This window comes from Siniperca chuatsi, linkage group LG9 (assembly GCF_020085105.1).
Source record: "Siniperca chuatsi isolate FFG_IHB_CAS linkage group LG9, ASM2008510v1, whole genome shotgun sequence".
NCBI classification, from domain to species: Eukaryota; Metazoa; Chordata; class Actinopteri; order Centrarchiformes; family Sinipercidae; genus Siniperca; species Siniperca chuatsi.
In genome coordinates, this window is record NC_058050.1 from 6,727,423 (window position 1) to 6,750,952 (window position 23,530).

The 23,530-nt window shown below is 38.5% G+C and overlaps 1 protein-coding gene and 1 long non-coding RNA gene across 2 annotated transcripts; both read right to left on the reverse strand.

Moving 5' to 3' along the window:
- Nucleotides 1-9,463: 9,463 nt before the first annotated feature.
- Nucleotides 9,464-13,288, reverse strand: LOC122881284. Its single transcript, XM_044207295.1, has 2 exons — nt 13,213-13,288; nt 9,464-11,002 (listed from the first exon to the last, which is right to left on the reverse strand). Exons 1-2 carry the CDS (start codon nt 13,222-13,224, stop codon nt 9,464-9,466), a joined length of 1,551 nt encoding a protein of 516 aa, XP_044063230.1. The 5' UTR covers nt 13,225-13,288.
- A 4,252-nt stretch (nt 13,289-17,540) lies between these two features.
- Nucleotides 17,541-21,051, reverse strand: LOC122882232. Its single transcript, XR_006379315.1, has 4 exons — nt 20,615-21,051; nt 17,994-18,105; nt 17,745-17,907; nt 17,541-17,604 (listed from the first exon to the last, which is right to left on the reverse strand). It is a non-coding gene; the product is annotated as an uncharacterized LOC122882232 (long non-coding RNA).
- Between the last annotated feature and the right edge of the window lie 2,479 nt (nt 21,052-23,530).

A 23,530-nucleotide genomic window follows, 5' to 3' on the forward strand; every position in this document is an offset into this window, starting at 1 on the left:
GGACGCCACCACCTGTCATGACCTCAGGGAACACTGACTGTAACACTTTTTTTTCCAATTCTGTTTTCCTCTTGAATGTTATAGTCACTAATAGTGTAGGAGTGAGGCATTGCTCTGGCAGAATTTAGCAAGTTAAAGCCAGTAACACTTTGCTCTAGCTCTCCAGTGGTTCAGCACGATCTGTCCAAAATCCTTCACTGAGAGATAGAGACATGATTTCCCACATGTAGACTAATCCTCTTTACATTACGGGACCTGGTCTTAACAGGGGATATTGACAAGGACCCACGTCTGGGCCAGTTAACTTGGCGCTGGTAACTAAGTTCAGACATAGGTCATTCCCATCAACAAAAAAATCTAGTTGTACTAAAAAGTAAAAAAGAAAAGAGTTGAATTTTTTTTAATCCGCAAAGGTTAAACTTGCCATGTCATACCAATATGAAGAAAAATATTCCATTTTTCCAAGAAATAAGTGGTACACTTACTCCCTGAGATTACAGTATATGTTGGTTTTGTGTTGTTTTTTTTTACCAGGTTGAGGGAAGTTATTTTGGGAAAGCTGTTTGTCACGATTCATTCAAAGGACAAACCACAGATAACCTAAAAGGCAGAAAGAAAAGGGAGTTTGTTCTTAGTTATCCCTTTTGTTGACCTATGGAGCACAGACCCTGAACTATTTACTCCAGGGGAAAAGATGAATCAGTCAGATATTCAATCAGTATTACATCACATGTGGTCAACTTTCAAAGATGAGTCATGCGTGTTTCTGAAATTTCAAAGAAAAATTTCCACAGCAGTTTGTTCATCAGAGTTTTCAGTCATTCACTAACATGATCACCACCACTAACTTAAAATGGCATTGAATTCACTGAAATCATGTTTTGAGTGTTTCACAGTGGAAAAATAACAAAATTAAGTATACTTCATAATGCCAACATGTATATTAGAGCTGCTTGATGTTTAAGTGTAGTGTGGTGGATGGTGGTTCCAAAACTGGGGGTAGGGATCCCTACAAGGGGTTGTAGGATAAATCTGAGGGGTTGCAAGATAATCACCAGGAAGAGAACAAAAAAACATCTGCTACACAAAATATGGTTATTTTTTCAGACTTTTTCCTCCATTTTTTGCTTTTTTACTGGGGGAATTTATCATTTCAGGCTTCTAAAAATAAAGAATAAAAATCACATTATCAAATGATCACAACTGATACCCAATGAAGAAGGGTCACAAGTAGCAATTGCTTCATTTCAAGAGGTCACAAGTCAAAAAGGCTGGAAACCACTGATGCAGGACACTATTATGTTTATGGACATAATGCAGCACACAATGGATATTACTCATGACTCGGAAAAAAGTGAAAAAATGGCAGACAGTACAGTACAGCGATCAAATAAACCAGACACAGCTGACAAAATAAAAAGTAAGCTTCAAAAATGTGTATATTTTTGTAGTTATTTCAAATTTAATGTCCGGGATTGATGACAGTGGAGTTATTAACACATTAATTTCTTGAATACAAACTTTAAAAACATATATACTTCATAGTATTAGTATATATTATGGAACTGGGACACGATGTCAGTCTACAACACAGGATCTCCCAGCCATTCCTCCAGGGACAGCTCTGTGACCTTTTCACATACAATGTGTGTGGTAGCACAAGTAACACAACTTGTTCTGGCAGAACTCTGTGATGCCCTCCAGGCTGGACACCAGCATGTGGTCCATGTGTGACACACACATACACACACACGGACACACACACACACACACACACACACACACACACACACACACACACACACACACACACACACACACACACACACACACACACACATACGGGTTTATATGTATTAGATGGACATTTTCTCGAAACCCGCCCGGTGGTGGTTTAGATTGGCTACCCTTTCCTGAGGTCTTAGAGCTATGGGAGTTTGGTAAAAACACTCCAAAAATTCTGAAAAAATTTAGCTCACTTTAGATTTCAGATACAAGCTACAGAACTTCATACACACCACCCTAACACAATTGTGGTTTATGCAGACATTTCTCTTTTTGATAAATATGTGACTTATAAGGTCCAAACAAACACTATGGGGTCTTTAAAGGGACAATGATGTCACTTATAAATCACTCCTCATTAACATAAATACACATTAATCTGACAGCACAAAGCATTAATGGGACAGTCATTTTATTATTAATTATTTATTGCATAAAGCTGAAATATCACCATTCTGTTAGACGGTGACACTGAATAACAGCCAGACAGCAGCTTTTAACAGCCAGACAACAGCCTGTCACACAAGTGCCATGACTTTGAACAATAATGTAACAGTTGCTGTATAAAACATTAAGGCATCAGCATAACCACAACACAAAAAAAAAGTAAAAACAAAAAAGAACTGTGGGTTTACAGCTTGTTTTTGTGACTGCCTCTTTGCATAATTCTACCCTCTATCTTGCAAGGAACCTTTAAAATTCCATTAGTTATCAATCTACATATATAACTGAGCTGAAATATCACCATTCTGTTAGACGGTGACACTGAATAACAGCCAGACAACAGCCTGTCTCAAAACACAAGAGCCACAACTTTTTTAAACCACATTATCTTTCCAGCTAAAATCTCGTTCTTATCTAACTTACAAAAACCATTCCTGGAAACAGATTGCTTTATAAAAGATATTAAGGTATCAGCAAAACCACAACACACACACAACACGGTTGCCAGTAGGTTTACAGCTTTTGTTTCAGTGACTGCCTCTTTGCAGCTATTCCACGGTTTCTAACAAAGTCCCTTATATTTTGTGCTGTTCTTTGTGCCAACACAGGGCCTTCTACCAGCTTGCAGTGAGCGCATTCGTTTTTGGTGGCCAGTTTTCCTTTACATATGTGAGCTCTGAAATGCCGCATTACTGCGGCAACCTCAGCCTTAGACCACACTTTCTTTGGCACTCTTCTGGACCCATGTTCTTGACCAGCATCTTTTCCTGGAACATATGCAAAGTAGAAATAAATTATTACACAAACCGAAAACAAAATGTGTTGGCCAGTTGGAGCCATCAAAACTTGAGTTCAGATAATGCCACAGTTGACAAGAAATTCCTGTTTACTTGTTTCTGTGAATTCTTGACAACTCGCTTTAGGTTTTCAGTTCATTGCTCACTTGATGCGATTTCACCAATTAGACTAGTCCCCACTAGAGTGAGAACACTTTGGAATGAATTTAAGTAGTCAGAATTTTTTAAAATTACTGTTATACCGTCTTCGCTGTTCATCTATTTAAGTGGCTGAACCTTTTGATATTTGAATGGAGTGAAGTCATTTACAGTGCACTAGTTTTAACTAATTTTTTTTTTTTTTTACTTTTTAAACTTGTTTTAGCTCTGTACTCCCAACACACTTGCAAAAATGTTAAACTGAGAGTCCGCCCTTAAACCCCAAATTAGATAAAACAGTGTTGGAATTGGGCATGAAAGTTCAATTCAATTTTATTTATATAGCGTCAATTCATAACAGAAGTTATCTCATTGCACTTTTCCTATAGAGCAGGTCTAGACCGAACTCTTTATATTATTTACAGAGACCTCTACATTTTATGTTTTGTACACTATTCTCTTTTTTTAATATACTGTATGGTCTTCTGTCTCTTATATCCTTCTTTCTCTTTTCATCCTCAAACCCTAAACCGTTGGAACTGTTTTGAAAAGTGCGTTATAAATAAAGTTTGCTTGATGAACAACCTCTAACACCATTAAAAGGAGCAATATGTAAGAACTGAGACAACTCTCCACCTGTCAAATTCATACTCTAAAAATAATAGATGGGCAGCATATCACATATCAGGTCATAACTGCTGCTAACTGCCATTAGCTAGTTACGAGGCGTCAAGCGGGAGAGCAGCGAGAGGGCAGCGAGAGGAAGGTCGGGCATCAGAGAGGCAGTGACAGCCTGTAGAGCCAGAATATTTATTCACATCTCGGTGAATTAACGATTTATTTCAACCAGAGTTGGTGATTGTTGGAACAGACAGACTAACAAGACATTTTGTTATATTTTGTTTCTGTTGAGTTTGAATGAAGTGTGCTTTATGATGAGTTAAAAAGGCAATTAAGCTGGTCTTAGTTTGGTGAAAGAGAAACTTGTTAGGTATAAGAATATTTCCTTTGACATTCTGTGAGTTTATTATATTTATTTATTAGACAAAAAATTGGAGAGCTTATGTAACACAGCAAACTCACCGCTCGCAAACATCTCCCAGCTGGAACAACCTGAGCTATTCTATCGGACTATCGCTTCTTGAGGCACAAGTGGTATTACAACACAGGACGGCCGGTGCTTGCAGGTGAGCTTGCTAATGTCAGTAGATATCTCTGCAACACAATACACTGACTCCTTTCACATGACGTCAGAACTGTTACTTCTTCACATTCTTGATAAGATTAGTTAATTTTTTGAATGATTTAAACAAATTCTGGCCAAATCTTACATATTGCCCCTTTAAAGCTGTGTGTCAGCACTTAGGCCATATTCAGAATGACATTAGCACTGCCTGAAAAAACACACCTTCATTCATGTGAATGGGACAGATGTGTTGACGCAGCATGGGTGCCAACACAGAGGATCCATTGCTGCAACGCAATGTGACGCGTCATCCAGCAAAGGCGCTATATGTTGGCCAACCAAATATGTACAAGCATTTCTGGTACATTACTTTGTAACAACAATGTAATACTACTATTTACCTGGTGATCTTCAAGATGGATGATCAATGATTGTTGCCACGACAACTTTCAAGAATAGTAAAATCTTTCCTAATGTTATGGCGTCTGATAAACCTTAAAGATCTTTTACTCAAACCGATGTAAAGCAAGTTCCTAGAGTACTGAGCCAAAACAATGAAAAATTTGTCAGTGGGTCAATAAATATGTAGTAACTGCACCGTATTTTAATTAGGACTAGTCGAAGTCGTTTTAAGACCCCATTCTGACCGACACAGTGATGCATGCCGCATCGGATGTCTATCTGTATGGGTCAACGTGTGTCAGCCTACCCTCCTTCACACTCCTCCTCCAGACAGGCTTGGACATGGGTCTGAGGCTTTGGTGAACTACAAATGCTACCAGGAATGGAAATTAATTAATTGTAACCGACATTTAAATGTAATTTAACCGACTTGTCAGTTTCCCTTGGGGATCAATAAAGTATTTCTGATTCTGACTCGCTTAAAACATGAGAGAGAACGCACTAATGGGCGATCAATAAAGAGGATCATGCATTTGGACAGAAGGAGGTAACTTAACTTTTATCTGGTAATTATTTGATATAATTCAGTGTCATTTTCCTGATTATCAATGAAGTGTATGTACTCCCCTGCAGACAGTAACAGTGACAAGCAGGGTAAATCATGTGAATTGGTCCAACGAGAGTTGAGTAGACCCACCTCACACTATTGGGGTGCACCTATTTATTCATATTTTCATAATAGAGTCATTTTTAGTAATATTAGTAATTTAGTCTTCTGTTTTATTCCATTTTACCTTACGTTTATCTTCTGTTTTAAATCTTATGTCTTTTATATCGCCTCTTCTTTCTTTTATCTTTTATACCTTGCCCCAATGCCGTTTTGTGTTTAATTTAAACCAGTAAAGGCCTTACCTTCAGAGGAAGAGGGGGCAGTCTCATTTACTGTGGACAACACTGATGACACTGGTCCTGCTAAACATATAATTTGACATAGTATTTTTTTGAAAGAAAAAAATGCATTATATCAACAGAAACACAACTATGAAGTGAGGTAACCTACCAAAATCTCCAGTGTCATCAACCTGCACTGTGGATGTAGAGTCAGCATCCGTAGGCTCCACAGTTCCACACTCCGGACGTGGTGACTGCTGTGCCGCTGTCATCGGATTCGCTCCACTGCCCTCAGCATCACTTAATGTAATTTCATCTGGGAAATGGTATTAGTAAAACTCACATGAATAGCTGGACATAAAACAACAACTTCATATTAGTAACAAACAAAACAAAAAAGCCTTTAAAAATAAAAAGCCACAGTTCGGGTGTACCAACCCTTTTTAAAAAGACAATTACTAGCCTGTTGTGATGTACAGCAGTAAAAAATAAATAGAGCATTATTCAGCATTTGATCATCTCTGTGGGCTAGCGCTGGGTAAAGGTTGAAATCAATATCATAATTCGGGCTGAAAGGATTCCTCGAGTAATAGCAAGGGCCACAGAGTAGACATAGGCCAGAGAAAGCTACAGAAAGTGTCCACTGTAAAACTGAACTAGCCTACCACAATAGCACGACGTCTATGCTTCAGCATCTCAGCAGAAAGCTTAACGTTACAGTCTCTGCATCCAGTCCACAGAGCGGTCCCAACACAAGGTATATGAAGGCTAATAAAGAATGTAGGCTACGTTAATTATGGCTATATGTAATGGCTAGTTAACAACGTAAATCAGTGTGGTGGCTAGTTATGATGTCCCTAAGTTAGCTGGGTTTTGTTGAAAATATTAACCACAGAAAATAAAATGCTGCAGTCAATTTGTGAAAGCCTGAGCTTCATTCATGTTATAGACAGTTCCTGTCCACTAATTTATGCCTCCTACAGATGCCTCAAAGAAGACAGAAAAGCTTACATTATGCCCGAGCTGTAGTTAGGTTGAAACTTGTAGTTCTGAAACTTAAGTATATACATTGGTGTGCAAAAGTGTTTGCCCCCTTCCTGATTTTTTTTTTTTTGCATGTTTGTCACACTTAAATGTTTCAGATCATCAAACAAATTTAAATATTAGTCAAAGATAACACAAGTAAACACAAAATGGACTTTTTAAGTGAGGGTTGTTATTATTAAGGAAAACAAAATCCAAACCTACATGGCCCTGTTTGAAAAAGTGATTGCCCCTAAACCTAATAACTGGTTTGGGCCACCCTTAGCAGCAACAACTGCAATCAAGCGTTTGTGATAACTTGCGATGAGTCTTTTACAGCGCTGTGGAGGAATTTTGGCCCACTCATCTTTGCAGAATTGTTGTAATTCAGCCACATTGGAGGTTTTCGAGCATGCACTGCCTTTTTAAGGTCATGCCACAGCATCTCAATAGGATTCAGGTCAGGACTTTGACTAGGCCACTCCAAAGTCTTCATTTTGTTCTTCTTCTTCGTCCGTCAGCCTCACTAGAATGCTGTATCAAATTCACATCTGAATCCATATAAGGTTCAGCTATTATGCAACAGATGTTGAATAGACATTCGCAAACAGTTTGCTCAACTTATCTACACTAGGCCACTCCAAAGTCTTCATTTTGTTCTTCTTCAGCCATTCAGAGACCCCACAACAACATCCAAAGAACTGCAGACCTCACTTGCCTCAGTTAAGGTCAGTGTTCATGACTCCACCATAAGAAAGAGACTGGGCAAAAATGGCCTGCATGGCAGAGTTCCAAGACAAAAACCACTGTTGAGCAAAAAGAACATTAAGGCTTGTCTCATTTTTTTGCCAGAAAACATCTTGATGATCCCCAAGACTCTTGAGAAAATACTCTGTGGACTGACGAGACAAAAGTTGAACTTTTGGAAGGTGTGTGTCCCGTTACATCTGGCGTAAAAGTAACACCGCATTTCAGAAAAAGAACATCATACCAACAGTAAAATATGGTGGTGGTAGTGTGATGGTCTGGGGCTGTTTTGCTGCTTCAGGACCCGGAAGACTTGTTGTGATAAATGGAACCATGAATTCTGCAGTCTACCAAAAACTCCTGAAGGGGAATGTCCGGCCATCTGTTCGTGACCTCAAGCTGAAGCGAACTTGGGTTCTGCAGCAGGACAATGATCCAAAACACACCAGCTAGTCCACCTCTGAATGGCTGAAGAAGAACAAAATGAAGACTTTGGAGTGGCCTAGTCAATGTCCTGACCTGAATCCTATTGAGATGCTGTGGCATGACCTTAACAAGGCAGTGCATGCTCGAAAACCCTCCAATGTGGCTGAATTACAACAATTCTGCAAAGATGAGTGGGCCAAAATTCCTCCACAGCGCTGTAAAAGACTCATTGCAAGTTATCATAAGCGCTTGATTGCAGTTGTTGCTGCTAAGGGTGGCCCAACCAGTTATTAGGTTTAGGGGCAATCACTTTTCCACACAGGGCCATGTAGGTTTGGATTTTGTTTTCCTTAATAATAACAACCTTCATTTAAAAATGGATATTGTGTTTACTTGTGTTATCTTTGACTAATATTTTAATTTGTTTGATGATCTGAAACATTTAAGTGTGACAAATGCAAAAAAAAAAAAAAAAAAAAAAAAAAAAAATCAGGAAGGGGGTAAACACTTTTGCACACCACTGTATACACTTTTTTTATAGCATTAGGTATTTGTCTTTGCATTTCAGAAATGTTTTTCTTTAAAACCCAGAATGTAATATGGCACTTAAATGCACTAAATGGGTTTAGTTTTGACAGCTAATATTGTATGCAATTTAAGCAATACAATTTTTTTCTAAAAGGAAAATCAAGTTGTTGTTCATTTTCTCTTTTTATAATTACTATTGCTCTTTAATAAAGCAAAAGTATTCCTTATTCGATTAATCGATGGAATAATTGATAGCTGCAGCCCTATAATTAATAGCTGTTCATGAATGTAAAATGATTACACAATGATAATATTTTCACAATACAATTCCACTGAAACTCCATAAATCATCATGTTAAATTATTGTACAGCCCTACTGTAGGCTTTTTTTGTATTTCTGAACAGTAGTCCTTAGCTCATATTTGGACATGAAAAGCGATCTTTAATTAGAAAAGGTTGGTGACCACGAATATATGACAAGTCTAGATGTCTTTGACTTCAGAAAAAACTAATAAACACTCTCAGAAAATATCTACAAGTGCTAATTTCTGTACAAACCTTCAATTTCAATCTCATCCAGTGATTTCCCCTGCATGCTGGAAAGATGTCCTTTCTCCATTGACAAAAGCAGTTTGGAAATCTTGGCCAGTTGTGTTGTGGGAACTGGCAATCTGTAGAAATCACGGTGAACACGGATGTCGTGACCCAGGAAATCTGCAACCTGATCAAGTTCGTTGTTTTTAAATTAAGGACTTGTGAGAGTGTGGCGACATGTTTCCTGAGTTGTGTGGACCTGAGGTGCTCAGGGTGCTTTGCTCCACACTGGCTTGCATGAACACGCAAACAGTCCTGTCCTCTGTAGTGGCTCATTGATCTGGGTCTTGCAAACAGGAAGACATTTGTGGCACAAATACCACATTCAGTTCTTTTACTGGCAAGTAGTGACAGAGCATCCACAATGCTTGGTGTGAGCAGAACTGCAACCTTTCTGCCCCTTTTTCCCATAATTTCAATTCGGCTGAAATAGTTGCAGAGCCTCTGTTCAGTCTTTGACAACCCCATGGCAACATCTTCATGGAGCTTTGTGTTGTCTCTCTCATGAAAACTTTTGAGGCGCATTTTTGAAACCTCCCAGCACGTCTTCGATTGAACACAATGATTTGTGCAAGTGTAACTTTGCAAGTTGAGCATAGTTCTGAGCAGTGGCCTCCTCCTTCAAGTTGCAAAAGGCACTTTCTACAGATTTCTCAAGGTACCGATGAAGGATCTGAACATCTTCAGTGAAGGGTAATGTTGATGGCTTGTTGTACTTTGCATCACTCAGTGTGTTCAGGGCACGGTGAGACACCAACTCAGGCCACTTGGAGGTGTGCAACTTCTTGAATATCTCAGTGGACCTGATCAGTTCTTCATCTTCGGCCATGAGGGCCCTACAATGAATAATGTTAGAGATTTTCTGTAGTGTATGTCCCAGTTTCAGCGCGAGGCTTGGTGTTAGATATGAGTGTTTTTCTTCGTCAAAACCTGAAACTTTCTTTACTGCTTGCACAACTCTCTGGAAGTTAGCAGGTTTAACAGCCTCCTCTAGGTTATGTACTGAGAATTCTGTGCGCAGACATAACAACAAACGTCCCACTTCACGGAGCTTCTGTCGCATATATTCATACTTTGTAGGGTCTTGTCCGTGTTTGTTATAGAGTGATTGGGCAAACTGAATAATAGAGAAATCATTTCGCACAGCTGAGGCAACCTCATCTTGTTTCATGACACTAAGGAGCTTCCACACTCCACTTGAGATCTGCTGACAGAATGCAGTTTCGTGAGCTACAGCCATGCCCAGTACTTTGGTTCTCCCAGGTTCTTTATCCAAATCTTCGTTTTCTGGCTTACAGGGGCATCTGCGGACATGTCTCCAAAGCTCCTTACGAATGTACATCCCTTGACAGTGCATACAGTGAATAAACTTTCCTGCCAGTGCTTTACCCTTTGGTTTCCTCTTCGCTTTCAACGGTCCTGTTCCACCCTGTAAAACTGTTGTGTTATGTTTAAAATTTCCCTTATTCCTCATTTTTTCTAATAATATCTTACGCTCTTTTGAATGCTCAGGGAGAGAAAATGCATGTACAATTTCAGCATGTGTCTTGTGTGTTTTCAAGTGGCGGGAAATTTTGCTTTGTGGCTTACCACAAACATAACAGTAATTTTCTTTACTCATAGTCAGATGTGTTGATTTTTGTTCATGAAGCTTAGCTTCATCCTCTGGCTTTTCCTTTGAGTCTTTGATAGAATTTACTGAAACAGATGTTTCAGCAGCATTAGGATCTTCAAGAGGTGGCCAACATTTTGATGTGCTGGGCACAACTGGGATGCTTGTGTCTGACCCATAAGATGTTCCAACATCAGGTAGTACTGGATTTACTTGAACCTGTTTAGCTTTCGACTGACTAGGCATAAAGGGGATGCTTGCATCTGTATCATCATCATCAGCATCATCATTTTGTGACTCCGAGTCTGGTATGTAGTCCTTGTCGGACATGTTCTCGTCGTCATCTGATATTTGATCCAGTTCTGAATCTGGTACATCATCCTTATCTGACAGCAGTTCATCCCTGGAACATTTAGAAAACTGTTCCTCCTGAAATGATGAGAAAGCAAATTATTTTATGTGGTGTGGGACAGTTTAAGAGTTCAACAAACCTTAAGTGGATACTCACCTGTGAAGGATCTTGGAAATTTGTAATACGTCTGAGGCAGGATTTATGCCAGACCCCGAACAAACTGTAACATATTTTGAGTATATTTATTTTAACACTGTGGGTCTATTTAAATTGTTCTCCTGTAATAGCACTGCAGTGATCTGGAATACATAAAAAAGCAACACACTGTTTAAGAGATACTTAATTGATGTGCATGTTTGCAAATCCAAGTGGAATAGAAAGCTGGACTCAGGAAAACCTCATGCATGACACCCTCACAGATCTTGTCACTGCCAATGAGGCAAAATGTAACATCTTTAAGTAATCTGAACAATATGCCACACTGTGCAATCCATCTCCCGCTGACAAAGCGAGGTAGCAGTGTTCAATTTCATCATGAAACTATTTTACTCATCGGAAAACTCAACAAAATACAGTGGTGTGAAAAAGTGTTTGCCCCTTCCTGATTTCTTATTTTTTGCATGTTTGTCACACTTAAACGTTTGGATCATCAAACAAATTTAAATGTTAGTCAAAGATAACACAAGTAAACACAAAATGCAGTTTTTAAATAAAGGTTGTTATTATTAAGGAAAACAAAATCCAAACCTACATGGCCCTGTTTGAAAAAGTAATTGCCCCACCTGTTAAAACATAACTTAACTGTGGTTTATCACACCTGAGTTCAATTTCTCTAGCCACACCCAGGCCTGATTACTGCCACACCTGTTCTCAATCAAGAAATCACTTAAATAGGACCTGCCTGATAAGGTGAAGTAGACCAAAAGATCTTCAAAAGCTAGACATCATGCCGAGATTCAAAGAAATTCAGGAACAAATAAGAAAGAAAGTAAGTGAGATCCGTCAGTCTGGAAAAAGGTTATAAAGCCATTTCTAAAGCTTTGGGACTCCAGCGAACCACAGTAAGAGCCATTATCCACAAATGGCGAAAACATGGAACAGTGGCGAACCTTCCCAGGAGTGGCGGCCGACCAAAATTACCCCAAGAGCGCAGCGACGACTCATCAAGAAGTCACAAATGACCCCACAACAACATCCAAACAACTGCAGGCCTCACTTGCCTCAGTTAAGGTCAGTGTTCATGACTCCACCATAAGAAAGACTGGGCAAAAATGGCCTGCATGGCAGAGCTCCAAGACGAAAACCACTGCTGAGCAAAAGAACATGCCAGAAAAATTCCTGATTATCCCCAAGACTCTTGAGAAAATACTCTGTGGACTGACGAGACAAACATTGAACCTTCTGGAAGGTGTGTGTCCCGTTACATCTGGCATAAAAGTAACATCGCATTTCAGAAAAAGAACATCATACCAACAGTAAAATATGGTGGTGGTAGTGTGATGGTCTGGGGCTGTTTTGCTGCTTCAGGACCTGGAAGACTTGCTGTGATTAATGGAACCATGAATTCTGCAGTCTACCAAAAACTCCTGAAGGGAATGTCCGCCATCTGTTCGTGACCTCAAGCTGAAGCGAACTTGGGTTCTGCAGCAGGACAATGATCCAAAACACACCAGCTAGTCCACCTCTGAATAGCTGAAGAAGAACAAAATGAAGACTTTGGAGTGGCCTAGTCAATGTCCTGACCTGAATCCTATTGAGATGCTGTGGCATAACGTTAAAAAGGCAGTTCATGCTCGAAAACTCTCCAATGTGGCTGAATTACAACAATTCTGCAAAGATGAGTGGGCCAAAATTCCTCCACAGCGCTGTAAAAGACTCATTGCAAGTTATCATAAGCGCTTGATTGCAGTTGTTGCTGCTAAGGGTGGCCCAACCAGTTATTAGGTTTAGGGGCAATCACTTTTCACACAGGGCCATGTAGGTTTGGATTTTTTCCCTTAATAATAACAACCTTCATTTAAAATCTGCATTTTGTGTTTACTTGTGTTATCTTTGACTAATATTTAAATTTGTTTGATGATCTGAAACATTTAAGTGACAAACATGCAAAAAATAAGAAATCAGGAAGGGGGCAAACACTTTCACACCACTGTAGCTGGTATAATAGCCTATGCTGTGTACCAAGGATAATTTTCATAGGTGTTTTTATAGAGTGTAATCATACAGCATATATATCTACCTACTGTCATTTAACACACTCTGTACCAATTCACTAAATATATCTCACCTCTGCATTCATAGCCAAGCCACTTGAAGGAGGATACAGGTCCCACACATTGAACACACTTGTCCAAGGAGGATACTGTTGCTGCGCACACCAGGCGATGTTTTTACACTGTTGACAAAATTTTATTGTAACATTTATTTGGTCCAGACAAAAGATATCGGTAATGCTTTAGATTACAGCCTGCAATGTACTGTAATTACACCGGAGTTATGGTGTCATCTTTTGTACTAACAATCATTTGTGTACCAGTACAGTATGTACCAATACATATATGTAGGTACTGGGAAACAAGATGTGTTTCCCAGTTATGGAATAAAGGGGTAACAATTTGAGATCTCACAAAGAACTTACACTGTAGATGTTCTTGACTACTGGGTACCTATTCTGTTATTACAGGGTTTGTATGACCCACTGAGCAATGTTTGGGAGGAAGGCAATTTACAGTACATGCATGGTAGTTCTACCCTTGTTAGATTAAGTTACAGGGTAACTACAGGGTAATAAAGCTAACCTGCTCACAGGATGATGAGTGGCAGGGCTGGACTTGAACCTAGGTCTCCCGCATAAAACAGCTGAGCTCTATCCTTGAGCCTTTAATTCAGACATAGATTTTGAACATGTATATAACAGAAACTATATGGCCACAATAACCACCAAACTAATTCCTGGATCAGTAGACCTGTGCACCAAAAGGACAATGGTGCATTTTTTTGCAGTGCTTGTTAATGAATTCAAAAATGTAGAATTTGATATTAAGGTAATTTTGAAATAAAATCACATCAAATTTATTAAGTGACGCAGTCACTCCAGTCAGATTTTTGCTCAGTTTTATGATCATACTGTACCCTATAGTAATAGTAATAGAGTAGGTACCCAGAAGTTAAATAATAACTTAATTACAGGGTACAGTATGACCATAAAACTAAGCAAAAATCTGGTTGAGACGTTTCAGGGTAGATTGAGTGCTGACTTCTGCATCACTTAATAAATCTGATGTGATTTTATTTCAAAATGACTTTATTACCAACAAACAGACAAACTTAAAAAACCCGCTAATTATCACCCAGTAAAATGTTTTATCTGCCAGTCACCATTGTTGTTTGGTGTGCAGATTTGGTGGTTATTATGGCCATATAGTCTGGGTTATGTACATGTTCAAAATCTCTACCTGATTTGATGGTTCAAGGATAGAGCTCAGCTCTTTTATGTGGGAGACCCTGGTTTAAGTCCCAGCCCTGCCACTCATCATTACCTGTGAGCGGGTTAGCTTTATTACGCTGTAGTTACTCTGTAACTAAATGTAACAAGGGAGAACTATCACTGCATATACAAACCCTGTAATAACAGAATAGGTACCCAGTAGTTACAAAATAACTTCAGTATAAGTTCTTTGTAAGATCCCAAATCGTTACTCCCTTATTTCATAACTTCATATCTTGTTCCCCAGTACCTACATATATGTATTGGTACATACTGTACTGGTACACCGTTAGTACAAAAGATGACACCGTAAATCGTGACATTACGCTGCATGTTGCAGATTGTAATCTAAAGCGTTACCAAGATATCAACATGTAAATGTGAAATATCTTGCTGCTCACTGAGTGAGTCCTAAATACAAATCCATTTAAATTCAATATCAACGTGACATTCAATGTACCTTTCCACTGTTGACAACTGGATCCATTTGACTTGGACTGGGAAACCGATTCTGGTTATTCTCAGTGGTCATCTACAATAGAAAACAAGAGCAGACAGGTTAAAAATTACCGCAGTGTTCAGTGTCTATTTGTTGGCTTTCTTTTAGATGTTGAGTCAGGATTGAAGATACTATGCTGTACTTAAGCATGCACACCTATAGTACTTTGCAAAGTGCTGCAATAATTAATGGCATATCATTTTAAACAGCGACAATGCACATGCATATCTAAGCTACGTGCAGCAGGTCAACATAAAACCTGGAAAAAGTTCAACAATGCAATCCAATAGTGTGCAAATAAAACTTATTTTCATGAATTTTCATTTCCAAATAAGTGGTTTAGATTACAGGGGTGGGGCTGGGTGAAAAAAAAATTGAAGATTTTTTTCAAGCCTGATTCATTGTTTTAATTTATCGTTTGTCTAAAAAAAATCCAAAAAAGACTAAAACATCTATATTTTTAGACCTACACGTGTAAAACAAAGACGATAAAAGCCTGAACCACTTGAGTTGTCATTGTTCTGAGTATTTAAAACATGGCTATCCCATACATCAATGTCAGTGCCAGACCAAACAAAGTAGAATGCCTTCACTGTTCAACTCCTATACCTACACTTCTTGTAGCCAGAGAAACAAAGCCAGAACCAGCTAGCCAGTAAATACACAATATTTTACTGGCACAATAAATTCTGGTTTTTAACCTGTAAAATGTAATTAAACAACTCAAACATGTAAAATTAAGCTACAGAAATAAATAAAACTATTCTTAAAAACTAAAGTGATGTCGCTCACTACTTTACCTGGAGATCATGTTTTTATTGTTCACTGCTTGACACACATATACACTCAGATATTATTCTAAATTAAACTCAAAAGCGTGTTATGAGAATGTCCTTACATACCATTGTCCATATAAACCATATCACACTCAGGTGACTGCAGACACACACACAGTACCAATGAAACATGTTGGTAGATTTAACGTTTTGCAACAAGTAACATCATTAAGCAGCACATTGGATCTAATTTACCTTTCCAACCCTGTTGGGTGGACCAAGCACTGGACTTGACTGATTCAGGTCGCTCGCAGCCGTCTGAATCCGGTTGCTCTCAGCCGTCATCTGTAGCAGATAAGGCACAGAGGAAAGGCACAATGAATGGACAGGTACTGGGAATGCACCACTACAGAGGACATTTGAGGTTTGAATAGAAGAAACCATCCTACTGTTGACAAAAAGCATGAGAGGATAACTTTGCTTTAAATCTCACTGGATAATTCTCTAAGATATAGATAATCAATGCAAAATATTCCTGAAATTCTGTCTTTTATGAAGATATACCTCTTCAATATCTTCGGTTGTTGATGGGGGATTTGTGGCCCCTGAATCTTGCAGAGGAATTACCTCATCGAGATCCTGCAAAAAAGGAAAAACAAAAAGATAGTATCATAAATATCTTAAAGACAGGATGTTCCCCATGTAACATTATGTTAAAGGTATCATGGTTGTGTTTTGTTTGAAAACTTTCCACTCTGAAACTGTTCTTTAGTCACTTGACAGGCCTAATGACTACAGTCTGTAGACCATGAACAGTAAAATCTTCTAAGTTATGTTGACTGATGAATTCAGCATTTGATTAATTCATCGTTTATCTACAGTCAACTCACTTGCTAGAATGATGGCACTCCACCTGGAAGTGGTGACTGTAAGCTTTTTGTCTGAGACTTCATGCCTTTGTAGTTCTTAGATTTGCTATGATTCATTTTAAATAAGATTTTGTCTTGCATTCCATATTACTACAAGAGACTGGGTCCCCATCTATCAGAAATTCTATTTTTTATGAAGACATACCATACCAAATTGTGGATTGTAGAAAGGTAATTTGTGGCTAGCCTCATTACCAAAGGTTGAACCAGTCAATGGCTTATAATAGCACAGGATAATTAACAGGGTCTCCATCCACCAGATGTAAATATACAAACCGCTATACACACTGTATCTCTGTTATGTGTATGTGGCAGTTTAGTTGTGTTCATCAAAAATCAGAACACTGTACATTTTCTTCACCTTAAAATCATCAAACCCTTTCATGGTTATTATAACAGAAAAAAATGTACCAGTGGAAAACTAGGAAATTAGAGAAACAGATTAGATGTAAACATATAGTTTAACTAAGATGAAATCACTTCTTGACCCTCATGTAGGCATATAGAAAAGAAAATTGGAACTATGGACCTGACTGAAGTTTTACTAGGAACAAACTACTAGCGAATTGTCAATCGACTGAAGATTAAATTTAAGAAGGAAAAGTTCAATTTGCCAACACCAACTGTCCACAGGTAGCTTCAAACCTTTTATACAAAATCAAACAACACATATCACTTACCTTATCAAAGCTTGTGAGCAGGCCACTTGATGCACCTGCAGACACCTTTTGAGTGCTCGTATAAGGCTCTGATGTGGGTGGTCCATCAGTCTCACAACGTAAAATTTTGACCACCTTGCATCTCCACGGCCAGTCTGAGTCACCATAATTATATGTTATCTCCTCTCCTGGACTTATGTCTCGTACTGCAAACAAACACAGATGGGGCTTCCCTTGCACAGTGAAGTACTTCATCTTGGCATTAGGGGTTTATGTGGTCGTCATTTACAAGTCTTCCAAGTGACCCATCCTCTTTTGCTGCATCAACACTACAAAAACACAAGTAACACTTAATTTCAAACCAGTCAATTTATATACTTAGGTAGTGTAAATTAGAATATGTTCAGCAAACCAAAAGCAACATGTCATTTAATTATGATTAGACTATGTATTGACATATAATACGCACCACCACAGTTTTCCATTAAAATGGAACTCGAACATGAACACCTTAAGGTGGTCATGGTAAAGTCTTTGTCTCCTCTCACATTCTTGCTTGCTTATTAGTTCGCCTCTATATTCCAACAGAAAGTCTCCTTTTTCAAATTGAACAGAGGTGAAGATGCCACGACCTAGTTCATACACAAATAACAAATAAGTGACAAAAGACATATTTTAAAGTTGAATTATGATTTAACAATCAGAAGATTTGACTTACCTTTGAAGGAATTGATGTACTTGATGTCAAGTCCCACTTTGTCCCTTTCAGTAGTAACATAAAATTTTGCATCTTCCTTTGGATTAATGCGTCTTCGCCTTTGCATGTTTCACTAGCAGGTGTCAAAAGCCAGAATTACCAAAGATGATTGTCAGGATTATTATGTTAATTTTTAGGACAAGCATGAAAACAAAAGTCTATAGCTGTGAAAACCTGTAACATACGTGCAACATCTGGTTGTCAGATATTGCACCACTGACATTTTATTTAACACTGCTTTACAAATTAATGTTTTATCAACAACAATTAACTCATTACATATGCAAAAGGAGCAATATGGCCCTCCCCTCCTCCTAATAAAAGTTTGCAAAACGGTAGGCAAACAGGTTTACATTTCAAGAACACATTGAAAGGAATATGTCTGTATTTTGCACGTTTCACTCCCCAAAAGTGTAGCAACACCTATATACCAGAGAGATACGCTGGTGGGAGTCTGCATATGATGTAGATATTAACAGGAAGGGGATAACATTTGCAGTCATGTTGAGCTGTGCTGGACCACATTCAGATGAAGCGGCATCCTGCCTCCCTCTGCTTTAACGTTACATGTTTTCTGACAATTTACCAAATTAACCACAACAACTCTCCAAGTAACTTAAACCAACTCCACGAAACTCTTGTAGGCTTCATGACCCATGCTTACCGCCCAAGAGAAACACACAGACAGGTCCATAGCCAGGAAAAGATTTTAACTGAGGTCCGCTAGCAGCCGTGGGTTTTATTCAGGAGACATTTTTAGATGCATACTTAATCTGTCTGATTCTCTGTAACATCATTCTCAGTCTCTGCATCTCCTCTTCCTTCTCACACTCACTTCATCTACCACTTTAGCCTACTTCAATGATAATTTACCACTAATAACAATATAAGCATGTTAGTAGCATTAATTGATTATATATTGTATGATGTGACAGTAATGGGAGTCACATTGTGTTTCTGGTTTCAAGGCCCTTTAAATTTTGATTTTGATTTTACAAATTGAAATTATTACATTAACAAGAACCAGGGCTTGGGATGTTATTACTGTGGTGTTTCTGACATCCGATTAGTTTTCCCTGTTTTATTATTATAAATAATAAATTTATAAACTAACAACAAGTAACTAACTAGTCAAAGAGCTAAGCCAGATATAACGATGTAAAACAACACGGCAGTGAGACCCACCTCAACTTGTTCAGTCTAAAAAAATTTTTTAAAAATCAACCAACCGATTCAACCAACAATCATAGCCTGATCTTTGGAAAATAGTCTAAACCATGACATTCACAGAGGGCTCAGTTAGCGGACTCTGGCGTGCTGGTTGCTATAGAAACCGTGCTCACAATTCAGACCTGCTCCTCTCCACTGCTAACTAACATTAACTAAATGAAACTTAAAGATCACATTAACAGTAAATGCTGTTTACTGAAATAACATTGACTAATACACTCTAGACACTACGCCAAGTACCCGTTGTTTTTTTCCCCTCACGTTTTGTACATTGATCATCATTGATCGGCTGGTTATCTGAATACCATTTAATGTCGTCTTTCATTTTTATGGACGCTAGCAGACCTACACCCTCTGTGTCACGTTTATGAATGCATGAAAGTTACTCACTCATAACGACGCTATCTCTCCCAACCTTCCTGTGTCACTGACAGCATCCCACGCAAAACTGAATATCCAGGAGGCACATAAAATTGATGTCACTACAAAAATCGATTTCATCTACAAAAACAACAAAAAGATTAGTCCAGAGGTGGACACAGCCATGTAAGAGCCATGGGGAGTGAAACGTGCAAAATACAGACATAACTCCATGGGAGTTAATTTAGATAAACCACCAGTAGTTAACTTAGTACAGGCCAGGGAAACCAAATGTGTTATCCCAACAGCACCGTTACAGTATAATACATCATCTTCCTTCGTTTTTTCCAAAAGGCAAACCTGAGCTACTAGCTAACTTTATAGGTCCTCCTGTCCCCCATCTGTAATCTCTGCAGGAACGCAGTACAGACATGCACGATTAACGTGAGGCTTAACGAGCGCATAGCCACAGGTTGGCTTGGCCTAGCTAGCTTACCACAAGCAAACAAACCAACTGTGATATATCAAATATTCCCTTGCTTGTTTTTTTTTCCTTTTCAATGCAAAATAGTTGGTTTTTAATTAGTTGCTTCTGTCCTCTTCTCCACCTGTCCACTAGCAAAGAGTGAAGGCATTAGCATTCCCTATGTAGCCTAACGCTTAAAGAGCAGGGCCCAAACGTAGCTCAGCTACCATGTGCAAAGAAAACTAACAACTGTTCTGCTTGACACTGCCCTTAAATATATAAAAAAAGTATACCTACATGTCTCACCTTGCTTCTCTTTTCTGAAAAGCAAACATGAGTTGCTAATTAGCTGCCTCACACTGTGCAGGCTAAACTGAAGCTACTGCAACTAGCTCTCATATCGGACTTTATTTTCGTCTAAATAGGCATGAAATTGCATTTAACATCAAAAACACATTACTTATAAGTTACCGTTACTTGCAAAAAACTAAACACTATATTTACAAAGCAGCTATATACTGCTTACCTGCATGTGTTTAATCCTCTGGTACATCCATTGGGCCTTGCTGCTGCTGCTTTCCACCTTTAATTTTTAAAGCGCGGACGTCTGCGTGGACCTTGGAGTTGACTGCCTATGGGTACCGCCCACATGCATGCCAGCCAATCACAAGGAAGCCCGCCAAATTCGCTCGTGTGTATCGAAAATGTGTATGAAAGTGCAATATAGCCACCATCTGTAGGGTGCGCTGTTCTATACACTGGAATACACTCAAAATCAGGTCAAGTGGTAAATAAGGACTTTCAAAGAAAAAGAGAAAATATGTTATTTAGACACTAACGAATGCATTTACACTTTCGGAATTATGGGGACTATGGCATAGTCCGCCTATTACCCTTAGGTCCGCGGAGCCCAGGTAAGTAGTCAGGTGCATTGTCCATCTATACCATATAAACAAACACACACACACACACACACAGACAGTGTACCTGTGATCTCTAGCTGATACACCCTGTGACTTTAGAAAAACGTTTTCAATTGGAAATCCTCTTTTCATCCCACACGGCTGTCTTAAGAACAAACAGCATGTGTATGAAATGCAAATATCCTTATGTTTATCATTTTGAGTAATGGACTCAACGCTGTCAGTCTCTAGACAGACAACAGTGTCATCATAGGGTATGATACAGAACTAGACCACATAGACCAACTGCTCAATAACCACTATAATCAGCTTAGAAACTGTTTACAAACATATAAAGCTATTTCTCTTCATTTTGAGGACACAGCCACAAAAATCCATTTGTGTCTGAATATACAGCATGTCATGTTTATTCAGTTTTCAGAGGGACAAAGGCACTCAATGTCTTTCTGTCCATGTCTGTTCTGTTCTAAATTAAATACTTGCTCTCCTTATTTCCTTTATTGAATTTAAGGGAAAGTATTACTACACTGTCCACACTATAATTGTATTTCTACTAATTTATTTTTTGCCCATTTGTATTTTGTCTTTTTTAAGTATTTTTAAATCTTATTTTATTCAATTGTAGTGTGATTTTTTTTTTTGCTTTTAGATGTTTTAATGCATTTTTTTCATCTTATGTAAAGCACTTTGAATTGCCAGTGTTTGACAGGTGCGATAGAAATAAACTTGCCTTTGTCTCACATATGGCTCATCACCAACAGACAAAAAAGAGACACCTTGTTATAGAAATTTGGATTTTCCAGGTCCGATTTGCAAGAATCCAAAGAAAACCCAATAGAAAGGAACCTTTAAACCTTTAAAAATTAATATCTACTTCCTGATGGATCATTGTGGTCCCTTAAAGATATAATTTGTATTAGCATATAAGTAGGTTAAGAAACTGGATGGATGGATGGACATTGTCAGAAGACCTTCAAAGAGCTTTAAACTGAATTCACACATTGTGTCTTGGACAGGCCACGCATTAATCAGCTGATGCAATTTGTCAGCTGAGACATGTGATATTTGCCATTCAATAGTCCATAATATTTTCTGCCCAAATAAGAAGCTCCAGGGTTATTGTAAAATACGTAGAGGTTTTTCCTTCAAGGGTTTCTCCTGGTGGATTCAGATGAGTGTTTATAAAAAGCATTTTAAAAACAATACAATATACATTTAGTGAAACATAATTAGCTCAATATACTAGCAGTTTGTGGCTTTTTGAAGCAATACTGTCACACAACATAGGCACAGAGCTGTCAACACAATACTGAAGTATTACAGTGACTGTCATATTTCATCTGTAGGCCTACCCTACAGATTATCTCCTGCATTTAATGATGATGCTAATAATAATATAGATAATTGTTCACCTACCAGTTTCAAGCCACCGTATAGATGAGCAGTGTTGAATAAAAAAAAATGTTAATGTATAATATTATCACAATAAAGAGCATTTTACATCCTCATTCAACATTTGTGAGGACCCATTGTGCTATTAAATTTGTTTTCCACTTGGAAAGTGAAAGCCAGCAAGCTAGGCCTAGCTTAGCTAACGTTAGCATAGATTCCAACTTACTTTTGGTTCATGTTCACCTGCTGAGTCATTGTCAAGCTCCTGCACACTCAGTGATGTGTTTGTCCAACATTATACAAAGGCCATCCAGCATTAGCTGTCTGTCTTTCATGGGTCCAGATGTTGTGATGGCAAAGATCAGACTGCCAAAACTCAACGGGTAGTCCTGTACTTGTACTTTCTTCTTGTACAAGTACCTGTACTTGTACTTGTAGTTCGTACAGTAACTTATGGAGTAACTAACATATGGAGTAATGAGTGCTGCAATCACAGATGGGATTAAACAGTCCCCAGCTGGTTAAATGCCTGTGTGGATTTTACTGAAGAGATGCACATTCACACATATATTGCACAAAATGTGTAGCTGACTCCAACAAACTGCTGTCCTTGCTCTCTATGCACCACTTATCTGAAACTCCTAGTAAACTTGAGGTATATTCCAAGAGTTAAACCTTTCCTATCTGCCACTGCCTTTTCTCAAATTAAATTTGGGACTATTCATTCACTCACTGCACTGTAACTGCGCTGTCATTTTTGGTCTCCTAATTTAATCTGCTTTATTCAATTCTCAAATTGATTTCACTAATCTATATATTTTTATCATCTTGTTTGTCTTTTATATCTTGTTTTAATGCCTTTTTATGTTTTATATAAAGCACTATATTGCCCTATTGTTGAAAGTTGCTGTACAAATAAACTTACCTTGCCTCTGCACTTTGAGGTTTAACTCAACCAAGGACATTGTTCTGCCCCCAGAGAAGCTCTGCCTCTGAGAAATGTTTGTATAACTAAGATGCCAATCTGCCCCTCAACAACTACCGTTGAGATGCCCTTGACCCCAAGCAGCTTGGCTGGAGCTGCTCAGCAGCCCGCAGTCGTGGTCTGTGGTTGTTCTGAGCAGCTC